Source organism: Acanthaster planci, linkage group LG07, assembly GCF_054643075.1.
Source record: "Acanthaster planci isolate LZ-2023a linkage group LG07, COTS_SCS, whole genome shotgun sequence".
NCBI lineage: Eukaryota > Metazoa > Echinodermata > Asteroidea > Valvatida > Acanthasteridae > Acanthaster > Acanthaster planci.
The window spans coordinates 10,580,268-10,601,645 of record NC_141783.1 but is presented as its reverse complement, the minus strand read 5'-3'; the positions used below and the strand labels follow the sequence as shown (position 1 = coordinate 10,601,645).

Here is a 21,378-nt window from a genome sequence, read left to right as displayed (position 1 = left end):
ATTTCCCTTTTCTTTGATAATGGGCCTGTTCCATGAAATATGTACATGTAAATAAGGCATGCGCATTACCACTACTGGTTGGCAAAGTTGCTTAAACCTACGACTTAAACATACAAATCTCTACATAAGCGCCGTTTCCGTATAGTTTGACATGATGAATTGTTACTTTCCAACCTCGGGACGCTGAAAACTTCACCTAGTTTCGAGAAAAACATACTGAAGTATCGAGAAAGGCTGTAATACTGTTTTGATCGACCTTCAACGCGCCAGGCTATGGTCAGAGCAGCGCATGCACCTGTCTAATTTGCATATTTCATGGCAAAGGTCCATTACAACGATTAGGCCTATCCAATAAAGGGGAGGCATACTGTTATTTTATCACAAATGGTGAAACTACACCTTTGTATTTCAAATAATCTATCTGGATTTCAAAGACCTTTTGTTTTTTAATGTCATGCAAATTTCGATTTTCATGATCAAACCTGTGAATGCTCTGAACATCACTGATGCGATGACTTATGCACGAAAAACTCCTGGAATTTTTTAATATTTTGCCGCCGTACATTTTTGCCTCCTTGGTCATTCATTGTTTTGTAAGTATGGTAACAAACTAGCAAGCGACTTTTCTCAGAAATGTTTTGGCAGAGCAAGTTGGGGGTTCAATATGTCCGCCGAGTTCATTAATAAAAGTTATAGACTCAAAATATTCTATATTAGAGGGTCCCAAGAGCCATGGAACTGGGGAATTGAATAAATATGAGACTGAACCTCTGGGCCGGACTCAGGGCTTCCAATTATTTGCAATTTGGATGCAATCGGGTCCGAAAGTGGCACTTTTTGAGCCATTTTGCAGAGGGATGGTTTTTCAAAATGGCTACTTTTCTGGACAGGGACATTTTCTTCATTTAAGTTAGGGGTGGTCTGCTTCTGGTGAAAATTTCTCAAAAATTCATTCGTCAACCCCCAGAAAATTGAAAGGAAAATGAAAGGGGACATGTGGAACATCATTTTTCTGTGCAGCCTGAACACCTGTGAGAGTTGTATTTTTAAAATATTTGTGAAGTATGGGGATTTATCACTGCTGTCTATGGGGATTCATTTGTAGTGGTGCACCCTAAATAATCGTAGCAACAGCGCCCTCGCTAGTCTTGTCCGGAAAAGCTTGGACAATTCATTTCATAATAAGGAATACTCCTGTTAATAGCTCCATGCGATGCAGAAGAGTATAAAGATGCGTGAAAGTGAGGTTAAAAAAAGTCAGTGCTGGATCCTTCAGTAACTTTGGAAACTAATCAATAACTGAATTAATCAAATCGAACGCAAGAAACTTACCTATTTGTGCTCCTCATGGGGTTACAGTGCAGTATCCAATATCTTCCAAACGACATATTGCCGTGTTGTAGGAGAGCATTTCGATGTACATCCAAACAGTAACAATGTCAAGACCAGTGATTCTCATCTGAGCGGTCAGTGAAATGGTTCCAGGTCAAGCTACTCGCTGAACTTCACGTGGTTGGTATCACAGTCGTCCTCAATCCCATACAATTTCATCGATAGCATGAAACATTTGTATCATTAGTCCTGAAGGTTCCGCTATTGGCACTAACATACACGTGCGACTCCGCCAGGATAGTGTGGCTGGAAGAGAGCGTGCGGGTAATCCATTAGTGTTTCCAATGACCTAACTGCGCATGTTGATGAATGGAACAAAGGTAGTGAAGCCTGGCAAAGAAAGCCTACAGCGGTAAGAGCATAGCTATCCAGTAATGGACAACGGCTCAAATTCATCCAATAGTTCAAGGCATTAGACTAAGTACAACCTGTCGCTTTTGTTACGTCATTTTCAGGACAATCGCTGTGAGAGGAGAGTAGTTGAAGGCTGAGAATAGACTTACCTCTCCACGTACATTTGTGCAAAGAATAGACTAGGCGAATTCTCTTTGACAGATCAGAAGGTTGAAGTAAATTCCAGGGTATCTTTCATAGTGTTGTTTTTATCCCTTTAGCGAATATTTGAGAAGGCAAAAGAAAATTTAAAAGTTTTAATTAAAAGAGATTTAAAAGTGCAAATTTCAGTACATTTAAAAAAAAACCTTTTTCCGAAGAAATGTGCAAGCTACGATAGGAGGATTTTCTCCTCAAACCCTTCCATTTCATTCATACTTTTTGAGAGCTATACCTCTTCAAAACAAAAACGAAAATCATCCCTTGCTGTATTGGTTAATTTGTGCTTAAACTTAAAGAAATTAATATTGCTATAGTTTGCGATATACGGTATTCTTTCTGTTTTAGGACATAAAGTGACAAATGCAAGGGTATCCCTTGTTGGTTTAAACTTGCTGTTTATATCAGAACTGTGTTTGAAGACGTGTGATTCAGAAACTAAAATTATGGAGAATCACTGCAAAAGTTAAAGCTTAGCAAATATGCGATGATGTTTCTATAACATTTAAGACCCCATATGCCTTTTGGAATACATATTCTGCTCAGGATTCAGTTTCATTTGAAAACTAACATGAAATATAAGAGGAACAATTATCACAGGAACAAAAACAAATATGTGAAGTTCAGAGTATATGTAAAACATACAAAAAACATTTCCAATGCAAGCACAGACGGCTTTAAAGTTTGGAATATTTTCCTTGCTACATTTAGTTGAACTGTTATTTTAGGGGCACTTTTGTTTCGATCAAAACAAATTGGCATGGGGTACCCTATTTATTTTTGTCACTGTATTTTTTTTCTTCAAAGTAACTCAATTTAAAATATTCATTAAATCTCTGTGACTGGCTCACCACTTGTGGATGTTTGTAGTTATTGGATATTGATCAAATGTGATAGAGAAAGACGTGAAGGTACTCTTCAGAGAGTTGTTACCAAATATGTTCCTCCTGTTTTCAGATTATGTCTGGACGGAAACCATAATACTATGGAAATTTGGAGGGTTTCCATGGCTTAACATTTTGCTGGTTAGTGCTTTCATTCCATTCACAGGATATGCACAAAGGAGGTTCCCCTGTGGAACAAAACCACTGTCCTGCAAGATGGCTTCCACACAAAGCCTCTGCTGTTTGCCGTTACACTTGGCCGTCTATTTGTCTTAAGTACCAAAGCAGACATCCGGAATAATAAGTTTTCTTAATTTATTCAAAATAAAAACAGATTCTGTCCTGCTCACAATTCAGTGCAAGAAACCATGGCAATGCACATGGCCTTCTTGTTTCAAATACATTTTTTTTAATCTCGAAGAGCACAACACATGATCTAGTTATATCAGCTGCCAATACTGAAAACCCTCCATCTCATCAAACAAATCTTAAGAACTGAAATTCTTGAAGCAGTTATTACTTTTAGTCCCTAATGCACTCTGCAAAATCTTCACACCACTAAAAAGTCACTGAATTATCTGTTCAGTAAACTAAGCCCGAAAAAATCTCACGGAATTCTTCAAGAGGAACACAACTCTAAAACTTTCGGTCTTCTGGTCTGTACTCCTTCAGTGAGAAAGCAAACAATTCAGATAATGTGACTTGGGTTATACAATTTCTTCAGCATGGCAGCTTCAATTAAGTACATGAAGTGTCACCATATCCATTTTCTGGTTAGCTGAGATTTAACCAATTGAAGCAGTAAGATGTAGTCACATAATGTACGCTGTACACACAAGCAAAAATTCCTGCAGTTGTGTAACGAATACCAATACACATTTAATATATAAACGTACCGAAATCTGAATATAGAAATCTTCTTTCTTTTCCTTTAGTATTTGCTATCAAAAAGGTAACTTTTGCCTTACATTTGTACTGGAACTTTAGGGCAAAAATGTTAACGAATGTAAATGCCCAAAACCTCAATCACAAACCTGGGACAGATTTGTTTTATCACCGCATGATGATTTTTTCAGAAATCAGTAGAATAGGGCACACAAGATGCGATTCAAAAATAATCTTTGCTATATGAAACAAACACTAATGTCTCAACATTAACTTTTTCAACCCTTGCTTTTTCTTCACACAAAACAGGTGTTCCTTTCTTTCACTGAATACAAAACTCTTCCGTCGCATTAATCAGGTAAGTTGACGTACTGAAAAACAAAAATGCTACTCACTTTATACAAGAACCCGGTGGGTCATACACACAAAAATGTATAGCACTTACATTATGTACAACTCTCTTATATGCAGTCCCAAAGACTCGAGGTGGCCACATTATGTACAAATAAATATACACGATAGATCAAAACCCTTTGAAATCATTTTACACAGAAAATATTCATCTATTTGTACAGATTTTGGTAATTACAAACACTTATAATGTCATTTGGTAATCACAGATTAATATTAATGCTCCATATGTTTATTTCTGCATATGGACCACAGAAAGAGAATACTGATCTCCTCCACCAAATAAACGAGAAAAATCAGTTTTTGGGTTTTGGGGGTTATTCCTTTCATATGCACTATCACAATCTGAGTTTTATTCCTTGAATTATTAAAGCCCCATTTTGCAACACTAAGAAAGACTTCCACTATTAAAAATCTCAGAAAGCCACTTTTCCCTTTTAAATGTGTGCCCGTAAAATCTTTCAAAATTAATCAATATTACAAGGCCCAATTTCGTAATAAAGATTGTAACAAGCAAATTTTAAATTGAAATCATTTAACGCTTCCTCTCAGGAAGGCAGATCACGCCATCTCCAAATCATGCTCTTTTCCATTCATCAAAGTGTGACTAAATAATTATAAATGATGATAGGTGTACATTTCAAGTACTTCTCAAAGAAATGTTGTCCAATAAAATGTATTTCTGCAGTTAATCAAGATCTGTTCTTGATAATGACTTTGTCATGGTTTTATACAAGGGTGCTGAAGCACACAAAATTTGGACATTTTCTAAAAACTCATAAATGACTGATTAATGAACACAATTTTGATCACTTTATGCTGTCCTTTGAATTCATTTTGAAGAAAGTCTTCGATAAAAGTTTAACGATAAAAATAGAATACATTGGCTTTACTTTTCTTGCTTTTCGAATAATCGAAAATTAAAATAATGAAACTATGGTTTCTTTTTTCCAAAAAAATTCTACGTGTAAAACAGCCAACAAGTACTTGATACAAAGTAGTTAGCATTCGCTAAAAATCTTCAAATCTTCGAGTTTCAAATCCACGATATAAAAATTTGTCAAAACCAGTTTGAATGATCAAAATTGAAAATTTGTAACAGACACAATTATCCTTTTGGCCATACAAGCTACACGCACATGTAATAATTATTTTTACAAAAATTTAACTTGGGAGCAAAGGATCACCTCACAATTTCTGAATGTTTTCAAAACTAATTAAATGCCATTGAAAACTGTTGTGCTTTATACCTTCACAAAAAAATCTGCTTTTTGGCAGTTGCGTGCCAAACTGTTGGGATAGGCTTTCACATGAGCTGTACAGGCAAGTTTTCATTTACTAGAGCCTCAAAAGAGGCATTTCTTTAAGGACCCTTGTATACTACTCATACTTTTACATGCCAAGAACAAATCTGGGCTTAAACTTTTGAACCCCCTCCCCCCAAAAAGGTTTCCATAACGTAGGCGCTTGCCAGAGTCAGTTACTTGAAAAAGTAACCACTGGTCTTATGGGTTCCATAGCAAGGAAGCAGGTCCTCACTCTTCATGTTACCTGAAACCAGTAACTAAGCTAGCTGGCCGATGCTCCCATCGGTCAGGCTTGGGTCAGTCTAAGGTGGTATATGTCTCCTCTTACGTCCTGTGTAAGGTCACTGGGGTGAGATATGGCCACTGGTTGGACAACAGGTTCCTGCCAGATTTTAATATGCTCATGGTCACATGTGAGCTCCTTGTGCACTGCATGCACCTGTCCCAAGACAAGGCTCATTCAGTAGATCTCTCACAGATGGTACACGTCCTCAGAGTCCATGGGTAAGTCCCTGTTTGACAGCAATGTCCTCCCAGCCCATGGTCACCCCCTTCCATAGCCCATCAAATTCCAAGTCATGGATGTGATATGATCTCTGGTAGAGGTTGCAGGTCTCTGCTTGTGAGGACATGTCCTCACACTCCACGGTTACCTTCCAATGCCTATACCTGTCCTAAGTCACTGATGTGATATGACCACTGGTTGGGTCATAGGTCCCTGCAAGGTAGTACACGTCTTCACTGTCCACTGTATACTTGTGTTTTTTTCCTGATGTATAGCGCTTGTATTCATCAATAGAGAGTACTTCACATTTGTGGGAAATTGTCTGGACATCATTTTCATCAACATGGAGAGACTGATAAAGTGCCATCTGTTGGGGAAAACAAATATTTATGCTCAACTTGTAAAAAAATCGGTGCTTTGTAAAATCACCCTAAATAGATAAAGCACTGTAATACCAACCTTGATGTTAATTTTCTATTTTGTGCAGACCTGGGGAGTTTTTGTAACTGGCATTGAGAAGCCGAAGTATAATTCCACAGGGATTTTGTAAGGTAAGGGATTTAAAAAATAAAATGTGAAACACCCGCCTTTAAAGAAAAAACTTGTACACCTCACCATGTAGTAGAGATATCAAAAATACAAATAGTAATAAATCTGGAAGTTACAAAAATATCAGCCCCATTTGTTTTTTTCTGTTTCCCCAAACTCAATCTCATTCTGTAAGAACTCCTGACAAATGAACAATGGAAAGCATTAAAGTTGCAACGTCAGCCATTAAAGCTAGCGCAAAGACCAGGCAATGAAGAGCCCATGGACATGCTCTCTTTTGATAACCAATCAAAGCTTACTTTGCCATCATGTGACTTCCGTCCCCCTTTGGTCTCTTCTGGGTGATAGAACCACTTGACGCGCACCACCATGTTGCCACCCCAGGACTCCCACATGCTCTCAATGCGACCGATGTATGGCAGGTGAGGGCGTCCTGTGGACAGGAAGACAGCAGCATCTCCTTGCTGTAGGGGCCCAAGACAAAGCAGGTCATTAAAAAAATCTACTCTCTGCCATGAGGGTGAATTAATGATGCACAGACAAGCGGTACATCGTCACTCAAACACCAATATTAATCAATATCCATGTCACAAGCAAGCCTACACAAGGACAGGGAGACAACCGCGTTTTTGGTTGCTCAATAAAAATGACGTAGCAATGACTGTTCACTGCATTTTGTTGTTTTAAATTGAATTAAATTGGAGGTACAAAAAATGGGAAGGGATCAGCTGGTCTGAGAAGGAGAAATTCAAGCCTGAATAGGAAAGGTTTGATTTGACTACCAGGCCACTTAGCTCCGATTTCAAACTCCAGTTTCTGATTTCTGTTTCCAACCTTGCAAATCCTACCACTACTGTCTATACCTAGGCAATTACTGAAAACTTGGGTTCATCTCCAGCTTTCCCTCCTACCCTGAAACCATTCAATCAGGGTTCGACCTTAATGTTGGTCCGCTAGCCAAATTTGAGTAAAAACTGTGGCAGTCTAGAAAAGGCCCATGTCTGGGTAGTCCGGTGGTCTAGTAAAACAATATTCTGAAATGCATGGCGAAATAGTTGATAGTGATGCATGCCCTCTAGCTGCTGCTGGTTTTTTAATCAAATAAAATAGGACTTTTTGCAACCAAGACTAGTTCGGTCCCCTGGCACCAGCCCAGCAGGAATAATGCTGAAGTCTATGAATGAAGCCACAGTAAATTGTCTGAAAATTCTGTTCCACAAAGCCCATGCGATTGCACTTAACTGTCTGCCATTTACTGACTACCCCGTATGGCCCACACAACGCTAAAGGGCTTGACGTTGGTTGTGTGTACAAGATCTAAATCAGCACGTGCTTTCATGCATTGCATCGCAGAGGTACATGCAAGTTCACGAATATGCATCCCACGTGTGGGATGTGCCGTGTGTATGTTGTGAATATGCATTACGTATGCTACGGTTTTCTGATTGGGCATTGGTAGTTGTTTTACCAACGATGTCTTGGTTGTGATTTTGTTTGGTTCTCACGCTACGGGTACTGGACATGGTCGAAAACAAACATGTACAATACACCAGGCGTACATATGTGCATGTACATGCACATGTACGTACTGCAGAGAACGTACGTGTACATGTATATAAGATATGTGCATGTACATATGGATTTATTTTTCTGTCTCTTGGATTGTGAATAAAACAAACCACTTTCACTAGGTAACCACTTCGTGTTTAACTTGCTTGAGTAGAGTTATAATCATGAATATTCTGGAAATTCATTAGTCCTATGGCCATTTATGATTACTTATCAACAATTAAACAATAGTCAGCACTGAGTGCACACTGTTATGCATGATGTTGGAGCAGAAAACCCTACTGCCAAAAAGAATCTTGAAATTTGGGGGAAGACGTGGACTAGTGAAAATGCTGAAGAAGTATTTATGTTCCTGCCACAGATGCCTGGACCCGTCCCTACCGTTCATTTCTGTGGTGAGGGGCACAGTTGATGCCAAAAGCCGCAAACAGAGACATAACCATGATTTGAAAAAATGGTAGTGGTTTTCCACACATCACTTTTCAAGTCTTGCATTTCACTCACAGAAACAAAAGTATGCAAATCAAGAGCCTTCCCTACACCTACCCGTATGATTTCTTTTTCCCTCATGATTGCTCGGTAGAAGACTTTTCGAGCCTTGCCTTTGGCCCCACGGCGCTGGGTGGCTTTGCCAAACCAATTCCACAGCTGGCGAGCAGGCAGAAAGGCTGGGATGGAGATGAACAGAGGAACAAGGAAATTCAATTATGTGCCTTTTCCTGAAACACCTCAAGCCAGGAGCAAACCATTCTCGACCTGTAATTCTCTGAACCTGTTGCCGTTGTGACTTGACTTAAATTTGCCATTGATGTGCAATAAAAAAAGAGAGAGAGAAAAGCCGAGGCAAATCACATAATTGTATGTCTTTCCTGATCTTAATTTTTTTCTTCTTTTTTTTCCTGCTGGCATGATTGAGTCACATGTGTTGAGCGTCTGTGGAAGGCTGATTAAATGATGCTGTTGCCTTGGGATTCCACTTGCATATGCGTCTGCAAGTGTGGGTTTGAAACATGCTATTTTTTTTTCTTTTGACTTCACCAGACTGTTACTACTTTCAGCAATATTTCACTCGTACAAGTGTTAACATGAGGGATGGGCAAAGATTGTTTTGTAGCCCAACATTCCATACAGTTTGACTAAAATTAAATGATAGAAGTATTCCCCCCCCCAAAAAAATGTGGTACTTTTTACATAATGATGGGATGAAAATTAATATGAAGATGTCTGAGATGATTTGACTTTGTAAGCCATGCATACCTACTGCATTACAGGGGCTAGGACTAGGGCTAGGGCTACCTGTCATCTTGCTGGTGGACGGGAGACAGCTGGACCGGCTCTTGTGCCCAGGTGTAAGAGGTGCGTTGTCCTGTATGTTCAACAGAAAATACCCTTTTTATTGCTAACATCAATCAGAGATTCCGTTTAAGAAAAACTGATAATCAGAATTTAGTGGTGGTTTCAAATCTACATGGAAACTGTGGATGAGGTTATGCAAAAATTGGCTGAATTGGTGCCAACTGTTGAGGCTTGTGCGTTGTCATTAACTCAATACAGATAATATTCACAGCTTTAGATGGAATGTCCACTTCATAGTGTCTGTATCCTTCAGCAGTATATTTTACAGCAATAAATGCTTCTCTCCTGCCAAAGACGTGAGTTCTGTTGGGGCTAAACTGGTCATTGTTTGAGGAATGTTGTAGCCAGGGGCACTGGAAGACTTGCTCTTGGCTTGGCTAGGTCTGGCTGTAGAGATGATTAAACCCCAGTATATGCTGGGGGAACAGCGTTGCAGCCAAGGTTCTACCTGTACAGGAGGTGGCTGTGCAGCTGCATTTTACAGTGTTGGGGGGGGGCACAAGTTCCAGTATGATAACAATATTTCTTTGTGTTCTACATTTTCAATGCTAGGAGGGCCATGTTGTGTGGGTGTAATGATGTTTTACGCCATGGGTGGGGAAGAGAGTTAGATATTTGAATATGTGGGAACTGGAAGTCATGGCATACGTAGGGGAGTGCTTCTGGGGCAGTAGTATGGGAATAATAACACGGGACCTAAGCTCTGGAGGTCTCTCTCTATTTCAACTTCAAGCTTCTACCTATCTCTCTGCCTTCAAACTTATTGCTGATTCATGCCTGTGGTTAGCATACTCCTTGTACGCTTTTTTCCCCTTGCTATTTGCTGACTTGACTCGTTAAATTGATCTGCAGTGCCTGTTGTTTGTACCTGTTAGTGTACTGTGATTTGTGTGTTGTAAACCACATGTTCATAATTACAGCATGCTTGTTGAGCCTTACCTTGTGTTATACTGGCAGTCCAGTCAACACGTGTCATTCTTTGCATGCTATTTCCCTGTTTTGGTTTGGTCTCGATGAGCGTGCATGTCATGGGCTTATGCTTGAAACCTTTGCTTCAAAATGGGGTTCTGTGTAGTATACATACCACTGGCTCCACGATCTCTAAGTTGCTATAATATTTTGTAACTATTTAATAAATTACTTTTTGATTGATTTTGATACTGTGGATAAGAACCTTGAACCATTACTGACTCAGACTATTATAAACACTGATATTGCGCCGAATGGGAAAAACTGACACTTGCCTTGCTGCTCAAGCTCTCCGAACTTGTTTCATCGCTGTCACTACTGGAATCCTTGCTACTTTCTGAGGAGCTCCAGTCATCCAAGCTGTGATCCCTGGTATCGCGATGCTTGTTCCAAACTCCCTTCCCACTGTCAAAGGTGGGCGTCTCAGAAGCAGATTCCTCCTCAGTCAAGACTTGGGAACCAGTGATGGGATGCGTGGAGTAGACAGTCTCCGTTTCCACCGTGCAGAAACTGCTGTGCCTGTCGTCACGGTGGGATTTTCTCTTGCTGCTGGATGAGGAGGACGACTTCTTCTTTGAGGATTTGGACTTGGGGGAGGAGTCACTGTTAGAGGAGCTCAGCTTGGAGGAACTCTTCTTCTTGCGGTCTTCCTTCCTCTTTTTCTTCTTGGATTTGCCAGGGCTTCTTGAGGGGCTTCTGGCAGGGCTTCTGCGGGGGCTCTTGCTGGAAGAGCGTTTGGAGCTCTTATGATCGCCAGACTCCTGCCTTCTTTCATCCCTCTTTCTCTTTTTCTTCTTCTTCTTCTCTTTGAGTTTTGAATCCACCTTGCTCGATGACTTTTTGGATTTATCGTGACTTTTGGACTTTTTACTCTTACTCTGAACCTTCTGCGGGTGTGGTAGAAAAACATCGTCCTCACCCGACTCGGGGATTCTGTCCATTTCAGGTTGCTCACTGGCCGACTTGTTATGCTCTGTTACCTTTGGTTTCTTCTTGATTGGGCTGGTCTTGGCTTTGGCGGTATCATAACCTGCAGCATCAGGACCTTCACCATTGTCTGCAGTTTCCTGTTTGCAATTTGACGTAGAGCAGCTGGTATCCGATGTTCGGCGGCGCCTCTTCCGCTGCAGCTCTGCAGGAATGGGTTCAAATTCGACAATTGGGAAGTCATGCGGGAGCATCCGGATGTGATCCACAGGAATCCTACCCGAGTCTCCATCGTCAAACTCCACACAGACAAAATTTGGGTCCTCATTAGGATTGGGCGTTCCCTTCACGACAGTGCCTGGGTACAGGCATCGGAATTGTTGGCTCCAGTAGGCGCACACCCGAGTGCCCTCAGGCACAAAGCGAGTTGAGAGGGGTTTGACATCGACAAATGTCTCTTGCAGCATCTGCTCCTGGGAGAACACATGAGGTCTTTTGCCACGCTCACCATCCAAGATGACACCGTAAACATCAGGAGGCTGGATGGCATTAACATAACCAGCATAAAACAGCCCATCGATGGGAATGAGAACTCTCAAACCATTCTGAAGCTCATCTTTGTTGATGATGCAAGACCTAGGTGGATGAGGGTTTTGCCTTTCCAAAAGATTGCTGAGTGGGAGGTTTTCAGCTTCACTGCAGCTGCTGTCTAGTATGTCATCATTGTGTTTGGACCTGCCAGCATCAGTACCCGAATCTTGTTTACTGCTGGATTTCTTGCCTTGGTCTCGTTTCTTGGTCAATTTCTTCTTTGTCTTCCTCGGTGTATCATCTTTTTCGTCCTCCTGTGCAGACATACTGGCCAGTTTCTTGCGAATCTGTAGGGTGTCCGTCTTCAGTGCATCCAGGACACTCCCGATATTGGCAGTGCTGTTATGGTCATTGTTTGCTCCCTGCTCCACTGCTTTGCTCTCAGACTGTGCCTTGGGCTTGGCAGGTTGGGTGGTTTTCCTGGGGGACTTGGTGAGATCATGACTTTTTGCCAGTGGACTGGCATCGCGGGATGGCCCAGGGCTTATATCACTCAAGAAGATTCTCTCGCTCCTTCTGCGTGTCCAGATTTCCTCGTTGAAGAAAGGCTTAACCTCTGGATCTTTCTTTTCCTGTTTGACAACAGCAGCCTTCGGTGTAGGATCACTGGGGGTTTTTTCCTTCTTCTTGACGGGCTTAGTAGCTTTAGGTGGTTTGCTCGGGGATTCAAAGTCCTTTTCCTTCTTAACAGCAACAGGTGACATCTTCCTGGCCTTCTTTGATGTTTCTGAAAGTTCAATCACACATTATTTGCTGAAAGGTAAGCTGATAATTTGCAACATGTTGAAACGATCTGTGAACAGTCACATTTCTTCACAGATGATGTATGCCCACAGGATGTAATATTTAAAATGCAGAATGTGGAAAGTCTACCAGATATCACATTATGTCAGTTTCCTGCAACCTGACATTCGGAATAGTGTTGAGGCTTTAAATAATCAGTTCATTTGCAACAACATTTGACAAATTCTCCTGAGAACTTTAAACTCGGTTCGGTCATTTCAAAATGCAACCTAGAGAAGCCTGAAGAATATAGGAAACGATGACAGCAAGTTTTCTCCAGAGTCAGTATGAGTTACATGGGGGACAAACCTTGTTCTGATGAGGCAGGCGAGATGCTCCTCTTCTTGGCCTTTCCTGATTTCTTTTTAGCAGAGTCAGCATCACTGGTCTTCCCATCACCTGCATCCTTGCCTACAGTGGTCTTGCTCTCCTTGGTGGGTCTGGTACTCTTCATGAGCTCCTGGGAGGAGATGCCTGCCAGGAGGGCCAGCCCTTTCTGCGGTGTGTGGCCGGCAGAGTTTCTCTTCAGTTTGGCATCCAACATGGCTGTCTCCCACGGTGAGTCACTGTCATCCTCTGCTTTAAAAAGAAAAAGTAAGAAGTCTTTAAGAAATTTGAAGATATCTATAGGTTATATTGCGAGCTTTTTTAAGAACCAGAAATCGGTGTCCTGCAGCTGCTGTGTACAAAAAGTACAAAAAATGTGTTGCACGCCAAAATGTTCTTAAGTCTAACTCTATCCTCTCAGATCTTCCAAAATCAGTCAGGTTAGGGTTTTGCAAGATTGAAGGGGCAAAGGGTTAAAGGTAGACAAATGCATATGTTTCCTACCATATAAGTGAAGTGAATGTTCCAATGGCCCACTTCTGATTGGCTCCTTATCATTATTTCCCTGACCATCGCAAGACTTTCGGATGACACTCTCGATTGCCTCCATGGTTGTATCATCTGTTGGGTCACTCGACCCCTGACCCTTGACCCCATCCTTCTTGCTGTCCTTGGCCTTGGCATCCTTGGTCTTTTTCTTGGAGCTTTTGGATTTGGACTTGGCAGTAGGGGTTTTAGACGATGAGGCAGTGGAACTGCTTGGCCATATGATGCTGCCGCTGTCTGTGTCTGATGGAAAATTATCACCATCATCAATAGAGTACCGTAATGAATACGTCACATGCACAATTAGTGTGTAAAAGGCATGAGTGAGAACCAGTGCATGAACTAATGCGCACATACTCCATTCATTTGCACTGCACTTTGTAGTTCACAGTGACGTTACACTTCGGTACTCTATTATAAAATAATCACTACTAATCAATCAATTACATGTACCATCAATTGTTGTGACCAAGTGAACTCTACCAATAACTGTTACCAGCCCTGAAAATGCAAAATACAACTTTACTTCACAGACAACATAGAATCACTTCAATTTTGCACCAGTTTTCAAAGGCATTCATCCATGCAACGGGTGTTGGCTTACATACATACGAAAAATCTGTCATGCATCCTCCTTTCACATGCCTGAGCAAGCGTGCAAGTGGGTGATGTGTTCATTCTTTGCTGTCACAAGTTTGCATCAGCATTAAACTTTTCTGCTCAGAGTCCGCAGGTCTGTACCCAACATTCCAGGAGAGGCAACTTGGCAAGAGTGGCATTGTCTGTGTCCTTAAAGTACAGACTAATTTGAGGAAATGCCATCAGTGTAATGGCAACGCAACCACAACTTCTAAAACCTAGGCATGTGTGCATTTTGACAAGCTTCACCACCCTTTTCATCGAAGAGTTATCCATTGCATACATACAATCTACAAGTGCCAAGCCCTACTGCCACCACACTACCACAGAAATGGTTTGTCAATCAGTTTGGCAGTGGTATGCTGCAGTCAGCAGAGAATAGCTCAAGAACAAATAGCCTCTGTATCATATAAGTTTGCTTTTTATGAAAAGAAAAGTCATCCTCTGGTTTTCCTACCAAATTCTGTGGAGCTATTCTGACTACGAGGACTCCTGATTAAGCCTGTTGTCTTGGGAGACTTTCCAGATTTAGCCAAGGAGTCACTGCTTGCCGAGTCGGTGAGAGATATCTTTCTAGACTTGGCTGTAGCTGTGAGAAACAAGAGTAAGAACAAAATGAGAGGAATGAGGACTGCTTGTGTCATGTGGAGCCTGGCTGGAATTGGACATTATACCCAAAAATGCTGGAGGGGGGGGGAGACCCCAGGTGCATGTTTGCAATACCATCACAACAGATTTGTCTTCTTTGTCCAAGCTTTCATGAGTTTTGATGCCATCTTATTAAATTTGGAAGTATCTTGCAAAATATCAATTCGGATATAGGGTGCTAAAAAATCATAACTTTTGGATGACCACATGCAAAAAAAAGGAAAAAGGAGGTATAACATATTAATGACTGAAACAATAAAATGCTACAGGTTCTTAAACTGCCAAATTCCTCCATTAAGGCTGTCGACTTAACGAGGATGTTACTGGTAGTAGATAGCTATTGGACCATTCTTAATGAATGATGGCTGATGACTAAGTTTTGAAATCAACCGTGAACTGTGACCGCAATCCTGACGGCAAAGTAGCTCACAGTGAAAGTAAGAAAAAAAATGCCCTGACTTCAACGGCTCACAGCTCTGTAGAGGAAACTCCCAAAGCACTGTAATTCACTTTATGCAAGCCATGTGCCAAGTCTTGATGATTTAAAAAAAGAGAAAAGTCTCAAAATTTTATTAACTAGCACAACACAGCCTGGCAAAGTATCACATAGACTGAGTACTGCACTTCCTGTCGGGCCCTGTGGGTGCTGTTCCCTAAGGCAAAGTAAAACTCTGGCTCCATTCCTTTCCTGGATCGGAAAGTACCATAAAAAACCACACTATCCGCCGCTTACTGCCCTGAGGGCTCCTAGGCTTCCCCTTGGATGACACACTTAAAATATGCCAACAGCCCATGGGACAGTTCAAGGCTTTAGATTGGTCCAAGAATGGGGGGGGGAGCAGCCCTCCATGCTCTTGGGTTATACTTGAAATGAGAGTGTAAGGCCCAAAAAAGTGTTTCGTCTCTGGTCAGCACACACGTCGATGTCAAGCATGCGCATCAATCTTTTTTGTTCTCTGTGAGAGCTGCAACAGCACCCGCTATTGCCACACTGCCTCAACATTTTTGCGCGCAACTCGATCTTTTATTCATGGCGACAGATCCCAATGAGATCCATGTTGAATAATGATAGCAGACCGTGGATACAAGTTGTTTGTTGTCAGCTTATAATCATAATAAAGTTGGACTAGTCCCATGACTCAATAGCGTATGTTTGCAACTGTACAATTCAACCCTGAAGGAAAAAAAAAGAAAAGAAAAGAAAAAGCCACGTTGCCACATCAATTCCAGAACATCAGTCTTACCAGAGACAAACATTTGGGGGGGGGGCTAATAATGAAGTACATGCTGGACTGGGCAATCAGTTAAAGGAACCAGGAAATAGAAATATTTTTATAAATTTTATTAAAAACCCTTGAAATTGCATCTTCCGGTTTCAATGAACCTTATTTCAAATTTTTGTTTTGCAATTTTAACCAATATTTTGATGCTTTCTTGGTTTTATGCTAATGCATATTTGCAGTGTGTCAGTATATTTGGCTTGAATGAATAACTTCTGACAAACCTCACCTAGCTGCATATTCTACAAAATGAATTCCAAAACATTGGAAAGTACATGCACTTCCGAAGTTGAACAACTACATAGGGACTGTCTATTCTTGGGGTTGAATAGCAGTAGTTTGTGGGAGTTCCCAAGTAACCCAATCAAAGCAAACACCCCCCATTTCCAATTCAGGGTATTCCCCCCATCTCTCTGCTTTTGCCAATTTCTTAAACCTATACCAAATGCAGGAATGATGCTGTTAAGTTGCATAGCCAGCTTCAAGATGCACGGCAGGCTTACATTGCTCTCACAAGTGCTGTGTGATACAGTTCTAATTAACCTGTCAAATCTTCCTAATGGCTAAACTCTGCAAAGATGGCTGATCAACAGAATTTCCCTGATATTTACATATCTGTGTGATTATTTAAAAACCCTAAACCTGTTCTAAAGTAGAGTACATAGGTTACATCTTCACTGAAACCAATATGCACATTTTTTAGTTGTTTGTAATCAGTACGAGTTCAGTTTTTGAGACAAATCACTCTGGTTTTATAACCTGCAGATTAATAATTGACACATTTGAAGTGTTTCAAGTTATGAGACAAATCTCTAATCATCAGCAAACACAACCAGAGTAATGGCAAATTTCCTTCTGCCTTACACAATGCCTTTCGTTCTCCCACACCAAAGAATTTTAATTACACTCGGTAGCAATTTACACAAACAGTTGAGTAAATGACAACTGCATCAGAAACTAGCACATGCTTCAGTAACAAGACAGAAGGGGCCATGGACCCTTCTTTTACACTGGCCAGATAATTCAGCAATGTAACAATGCAGGCTAAGGCAACCAGGTTTCCTGACATGACAAGATAGTGGGGGGGTAGGGTGGTTGACGGCACCTGCAGCTGAAAGTGCAGGTGTTGCACAAAGGATACCAACAATCAACTATCTGCACTGAGGCGTTGAGTGACAACCAGGTGCACTGCATTGTGCAGAAGCCAGGTGAATGCACCAGGGGAGAGCAAAGCTGTCGAAGGGAAACCCGTCTAGGGCAACACCTCCAGGCACGAGGCATACTGAGGTTAAATTAGGTACTGCACAGCTCAAAGAGGGGTACGGGGCCTGACATTCGTGGGTGAGTGTTTGCACTTGAAATTCTATCAAAAGTTCCTAAGCCTGGTTTCCATGCGGCCGGCTAATGGCATGATGATTAATGCTAACATTAATGACTTGTTACTTGTGAGGTGTGAAAAACCTAATGACTGCATATCGTCCAGGTTATTCTCGAGAACACCCTTTTACCTCACAAAAACTACCTAAAAGGCATAAGATTGTGTGAGGAACAAGGCTTGATCGTAAATTTGTGTCTGAATCGCAAAGTTGTGTCTGAACACAACACAACGCACAAACTCAAGGATTTTGACAAGTGAGTGGGTAAAGCTGGATGAACAAGAATTTTAAGATTCGACACTGTCAATCAGTTTTACTAATTTATTAGACTCTGTTTGCATTAGGGCACAATTTTATTTTATGGCACTGCTTAACAGCAGAAACATTGTGCTTACTATAACATAAAGTTGTGGTAACCATAAGCACTGTTTCATCACTGTGCTTGGCCTGGTTGTGCCTACAGTTGTGGGCGCATAGATTTCTATTGTTTTGTTACTACATTAAGCAAATTTTTCCGCCAAGGTAAGCACGCCTTTTGCTGTGCTTACTGTTTACGGTCTCATATGCTTAGCAGTGCACAGGAATTGGGCCTTGGTCTTGTTGGGGTGTGGGAATAATACGATACACTGTATTGCTACTGGAATATAGTGAGGCAAACAAGCTTCTTGATTGGTGTTTGCTCATGTAAAACATACTGTGCATTTTTATTAAAAAGGAGATAACAACCTCGAGTATGATTTCACATTCTTCAAATGTGCCTAAAACCACCTTAAGAGGTCAGTGTGAAAAATCTATACACTTGGTAACTGGATACAGTGTATCAACTACATCAACCACAACAATCAAAGTCCTTCTGATCACAGAGATTTTGAGGGATTTTGGAGAGTAGAACTCACATATTGTTACCATTAAGGCCACCTACTCCACCTAGGGGTGAGTGGGCTTGTTCGAAGTTCGAGAACAAGGAATGTACCATTGTGTTGGTGCACAGGAGAGGCTTTGAGAGTTCAAAAAGGTCTCAAAATATCTCAGGAGTTATTACAGGTTATGATTAAGGGAATAAATATGTGCTTGGCCAGTTTTAAACATGCGTTTAAGACAGGCTCAGGAGAATGGATGCAACTAATGCTTGAGCCACGGGCGAGGGCATTATCAGCATTCATTCTCCTAATGTTTAAGACAGGCCAAGCAAATACTTCTTCCCATTTATAAACACCTTTTTTTTAGTCTGAGAGTCAAAAGAAGTAAGTTTAAGATACATTTCCAATGTAATGTTCTAGAATTTTACTTTGATTTTCCCCCAAACCCCGTCCATTTTGTGGTATATTCCTTGTGCAAATTGTCCAGAAGAATCTCTACATATGGATTTGTCATACACGAGCCACGTTGCAAACAGTCTCTTGATTAAACTGTCTCGTCTTCAGGTGCCAGGGCGTTTTGTATGCAGCGTTATTGAACAGGGAGACTGTCTGAGGTATAATTTATGACTGATCTATTAGTTCTTTCTTCTTGACTGTAGGGTCAAAATGTTGCTGTGGGGAAAGCACCTAAAAAATTTAGGCCCAAGTCTCTTCCTTTCAAATTTGAGGGGGTACTCACATTTCTGCTTGCTGTCTTTAGCAGAAGGAGACAGACTGGGAGAGGACTTGGACTTGGATTTTGACTTGGACTTAGCCTTGCCTCCAGACGGTGACGATAAGTCTTCTGATGCTGGAGAGGAGGCTTGTGCATCATCCTTAAGCTTGTGCTTCCTCTTCTTGGATTTAGATGTCTGACGGACAGGAAGATTAATGAGATTGGTGTGACCAGACTACTTCAACTGAAATGTCAATGGGCTTATGACTGAAGGTAAGCGTTCATTTTTGCATCTGTGATTTACTGAGACAAATAGTAACTACAGATAAGTCTGCAGTCGCACCAGGAACTGACCCATGTTGTGCACAAAGTCTATGCATGATATGCTACATCATGGTGTGACTGACCAATTGTACAAACTACCTTTTTCTGTGTGGGAATCTTCAGCGTAGAAAATAATGCCAAAAAATGGAATCAAAGAGCTTCATGGTGCGCTACACAGGAAACAGAGCATCTCACAAGGAAAAAAATATCCATGTAAAGTACAAGTAACTAATATGACCCACCATAAAACTAAGATGAAGAAATATGCTGTTATCTGAACACTGCTACCAATATGCACAAAGGAATTTCCACAAGTTTCTTGCCTATAACCAACAAGGGCTTCTACTGACAAACTTGTTTACCTCTGATCACTTTCAAGTTTGAAAATGACCAGTGAGGAAGGGGAAAAATCACAATTACCTACTTTGGCGTACTGGGTCACATATGACACAAAAAACCACTTATAAATGATCTGGAGATACTGAAGTTGACATGGCCAGTTTCCAGTGACATAAATTGGGGTGCATTTTCCTGGGGGGCACTTGGTGGGGACCTCATTTTCTGGAGAGAGATGACGTTAGGATCTGAATCACGGAGTGAAAGGTAAAACACTGACTAGGTGGACTATCAACAGATTTTTTTCTTCTCTAATTTTTCAGAAGGGATGGGGGGAGGCAAAGGCCTTGAGCTGAGGGGAGAGCCCATGCCCCCTTCCTTATTTATACCATTGCTAGTCTCAGATGGCTACCTACCTCGCAGTGGCTGGCCTTGGCTTCCTTGTCTTTCTTGCTGCTCTTCTTCTTCTCCTCTGTCCTCCCTTTCTCCTTGTCCTCTCGGTCCTTTTTCTTTTTCTTCTTGGGCACCAGGAACGGGGAATTCTCCTCCAGGGATGCAGCTGCCTCCAGGAGTACAGCCGTCGATGACTTGATGATGGGGCTAAAGGGGGTTGGGAAGGAACAAGTACGTGAGGTCAAGTACTGTGATTTGTTTGCACAAAATGTTCAAGCAGAAATGTCCTGAACTATCCAAATATGATACAATGTCAGTCCTTTTGCTGTAATGGAGCTCAAGACCAGCTTAGAATCACACAAAAAAGTATGGTCACATACAAAATACTTCAAGAGTTCAAGATTTTCTTTTTATAAATACAAACTGACTTTTTTTTCATTTATCAGATGTCACAATACTACTTCTGCTGTACCAAAGTCCACACTAGAGGACTGATAGGACTATTAGGTCACTTGGAAAAAATTCAAGCTAAACAGGTTATCATCATGTAAGCTTCATATAAAAGCGGGTTTTTTGGCCTGAAGTTTAAAGTGGACTGACAGTATATGACAATTGGAGTGGACTGACAGTATATGACATTTGGATTGGATTGAACACATTGACAACATTTACGAGACTGCAGTGGACTGGACTTGACCACATACACATGCAGACGACGAGGCAAAAAATTACCATGGACCGCTCTCTTGTTGGTGGGGCTCTTTACTGATTTTTCGTTTTCTTGGTCTGCCCGGGCCACGTCGCCTGTCTTGTTCCAGGCATCTTGAGCCCTTGTCCCTTCAAAGAGAGCGGAGTGACTTCCAATTACTTCAGACAAAAACCGGGCCCTTAAATGACTGGTACTCTCTTTTTCGGACTCAGAGGTAGATCCAAAACAAGACAATTATTGTCCTCAAACAAGTTCAACCCTACCTGATAACTCTGAGTCTTTAAAAAACATTTAAAAATTTTAGTCGCTAACACTGTTTACAAACTGTGCATTTAAGATGGAGCTCATTGTTGATTTCTATTGTGTCCTAAATTCATCCCTTCTCCTCAGGCCTTTCATTTTGTCAGGATCAGGTCTCATAACAAATGGCACAGTCACCCATTTTGTTTGTTGTCTAGGGATTAGCTCTAAGAGCTGCACTTTCGAACCGGATCCCAAAGTTGAAACCACATTTCCAGGGCTATCATGTTAGGCATTTCCAACAG

The 21,378-nt window shown here is 41.2% G+C and overlaps 1 protein-coding gene across 15 annotated transcripts in view; it reads right to left on the bottom strand.

Annotated features, from left to right (window-relative positions):
* Positions 1-3,129: 3,129 nt before the first annotated feature.
* Positions 3,130-21,378, bottom strand: part of LOC110973601 (uncharacterized) — a 91,797-nt gene continuing 73,548 nt past the window's right edge. For 11 of the 15 annotated variants that reach the window (XM_022224516.2, XM_087138810.1, XM_087138808.1 and 8 more), the window contains 11 exons: positions 20,857-20,961; positions 20,148-20,331; positions 19,096-19,267; positions 14,650-14,781; positions 13,512-13,796; positions 12,990-13,259; positions 10,655-12,624; positions 9,312-9,420; positions 8,601-8,722; positions 6,785-6,949; positions 3,130-6,303 (listed from right to left, as the gene is read on the bottom strand). In XM_022224516.2, coding sequence (XP_022080208.2) covers positions 6,106-6,303; positions 6,785-6,949; positions 8,601-8,722; positions 9,312-9,420; positions 10,655-12,624; positions 12,990-13,259; positions 13,512-13,796; positions 14,650-14,781; positions 19,096-19,267; positions 20,148-20,331; positions 20,857-20,961 — 3,712 coding nt within the window. In that variant the 3' untranslated portion in view covers positions 3,130-6,105. The remainder of the gene's footprint in view (positions 6,304-6,784; positions 6,950-8,600; positions 8,723-9,311; positions 9,421-10,654; positions 12,625-12,989; positions 13,260-13,511; positions 13,797-14,649; positions 14,782-19,095; positions 19,268-20,147; positions 20,332-20,856; positions 20,962-21,378) is intronic. The other 4 variants (XM_087138813.1, XM_087138817.1, XM_087138818.1 and 1 more) reach the window with 3 other exon arrangements.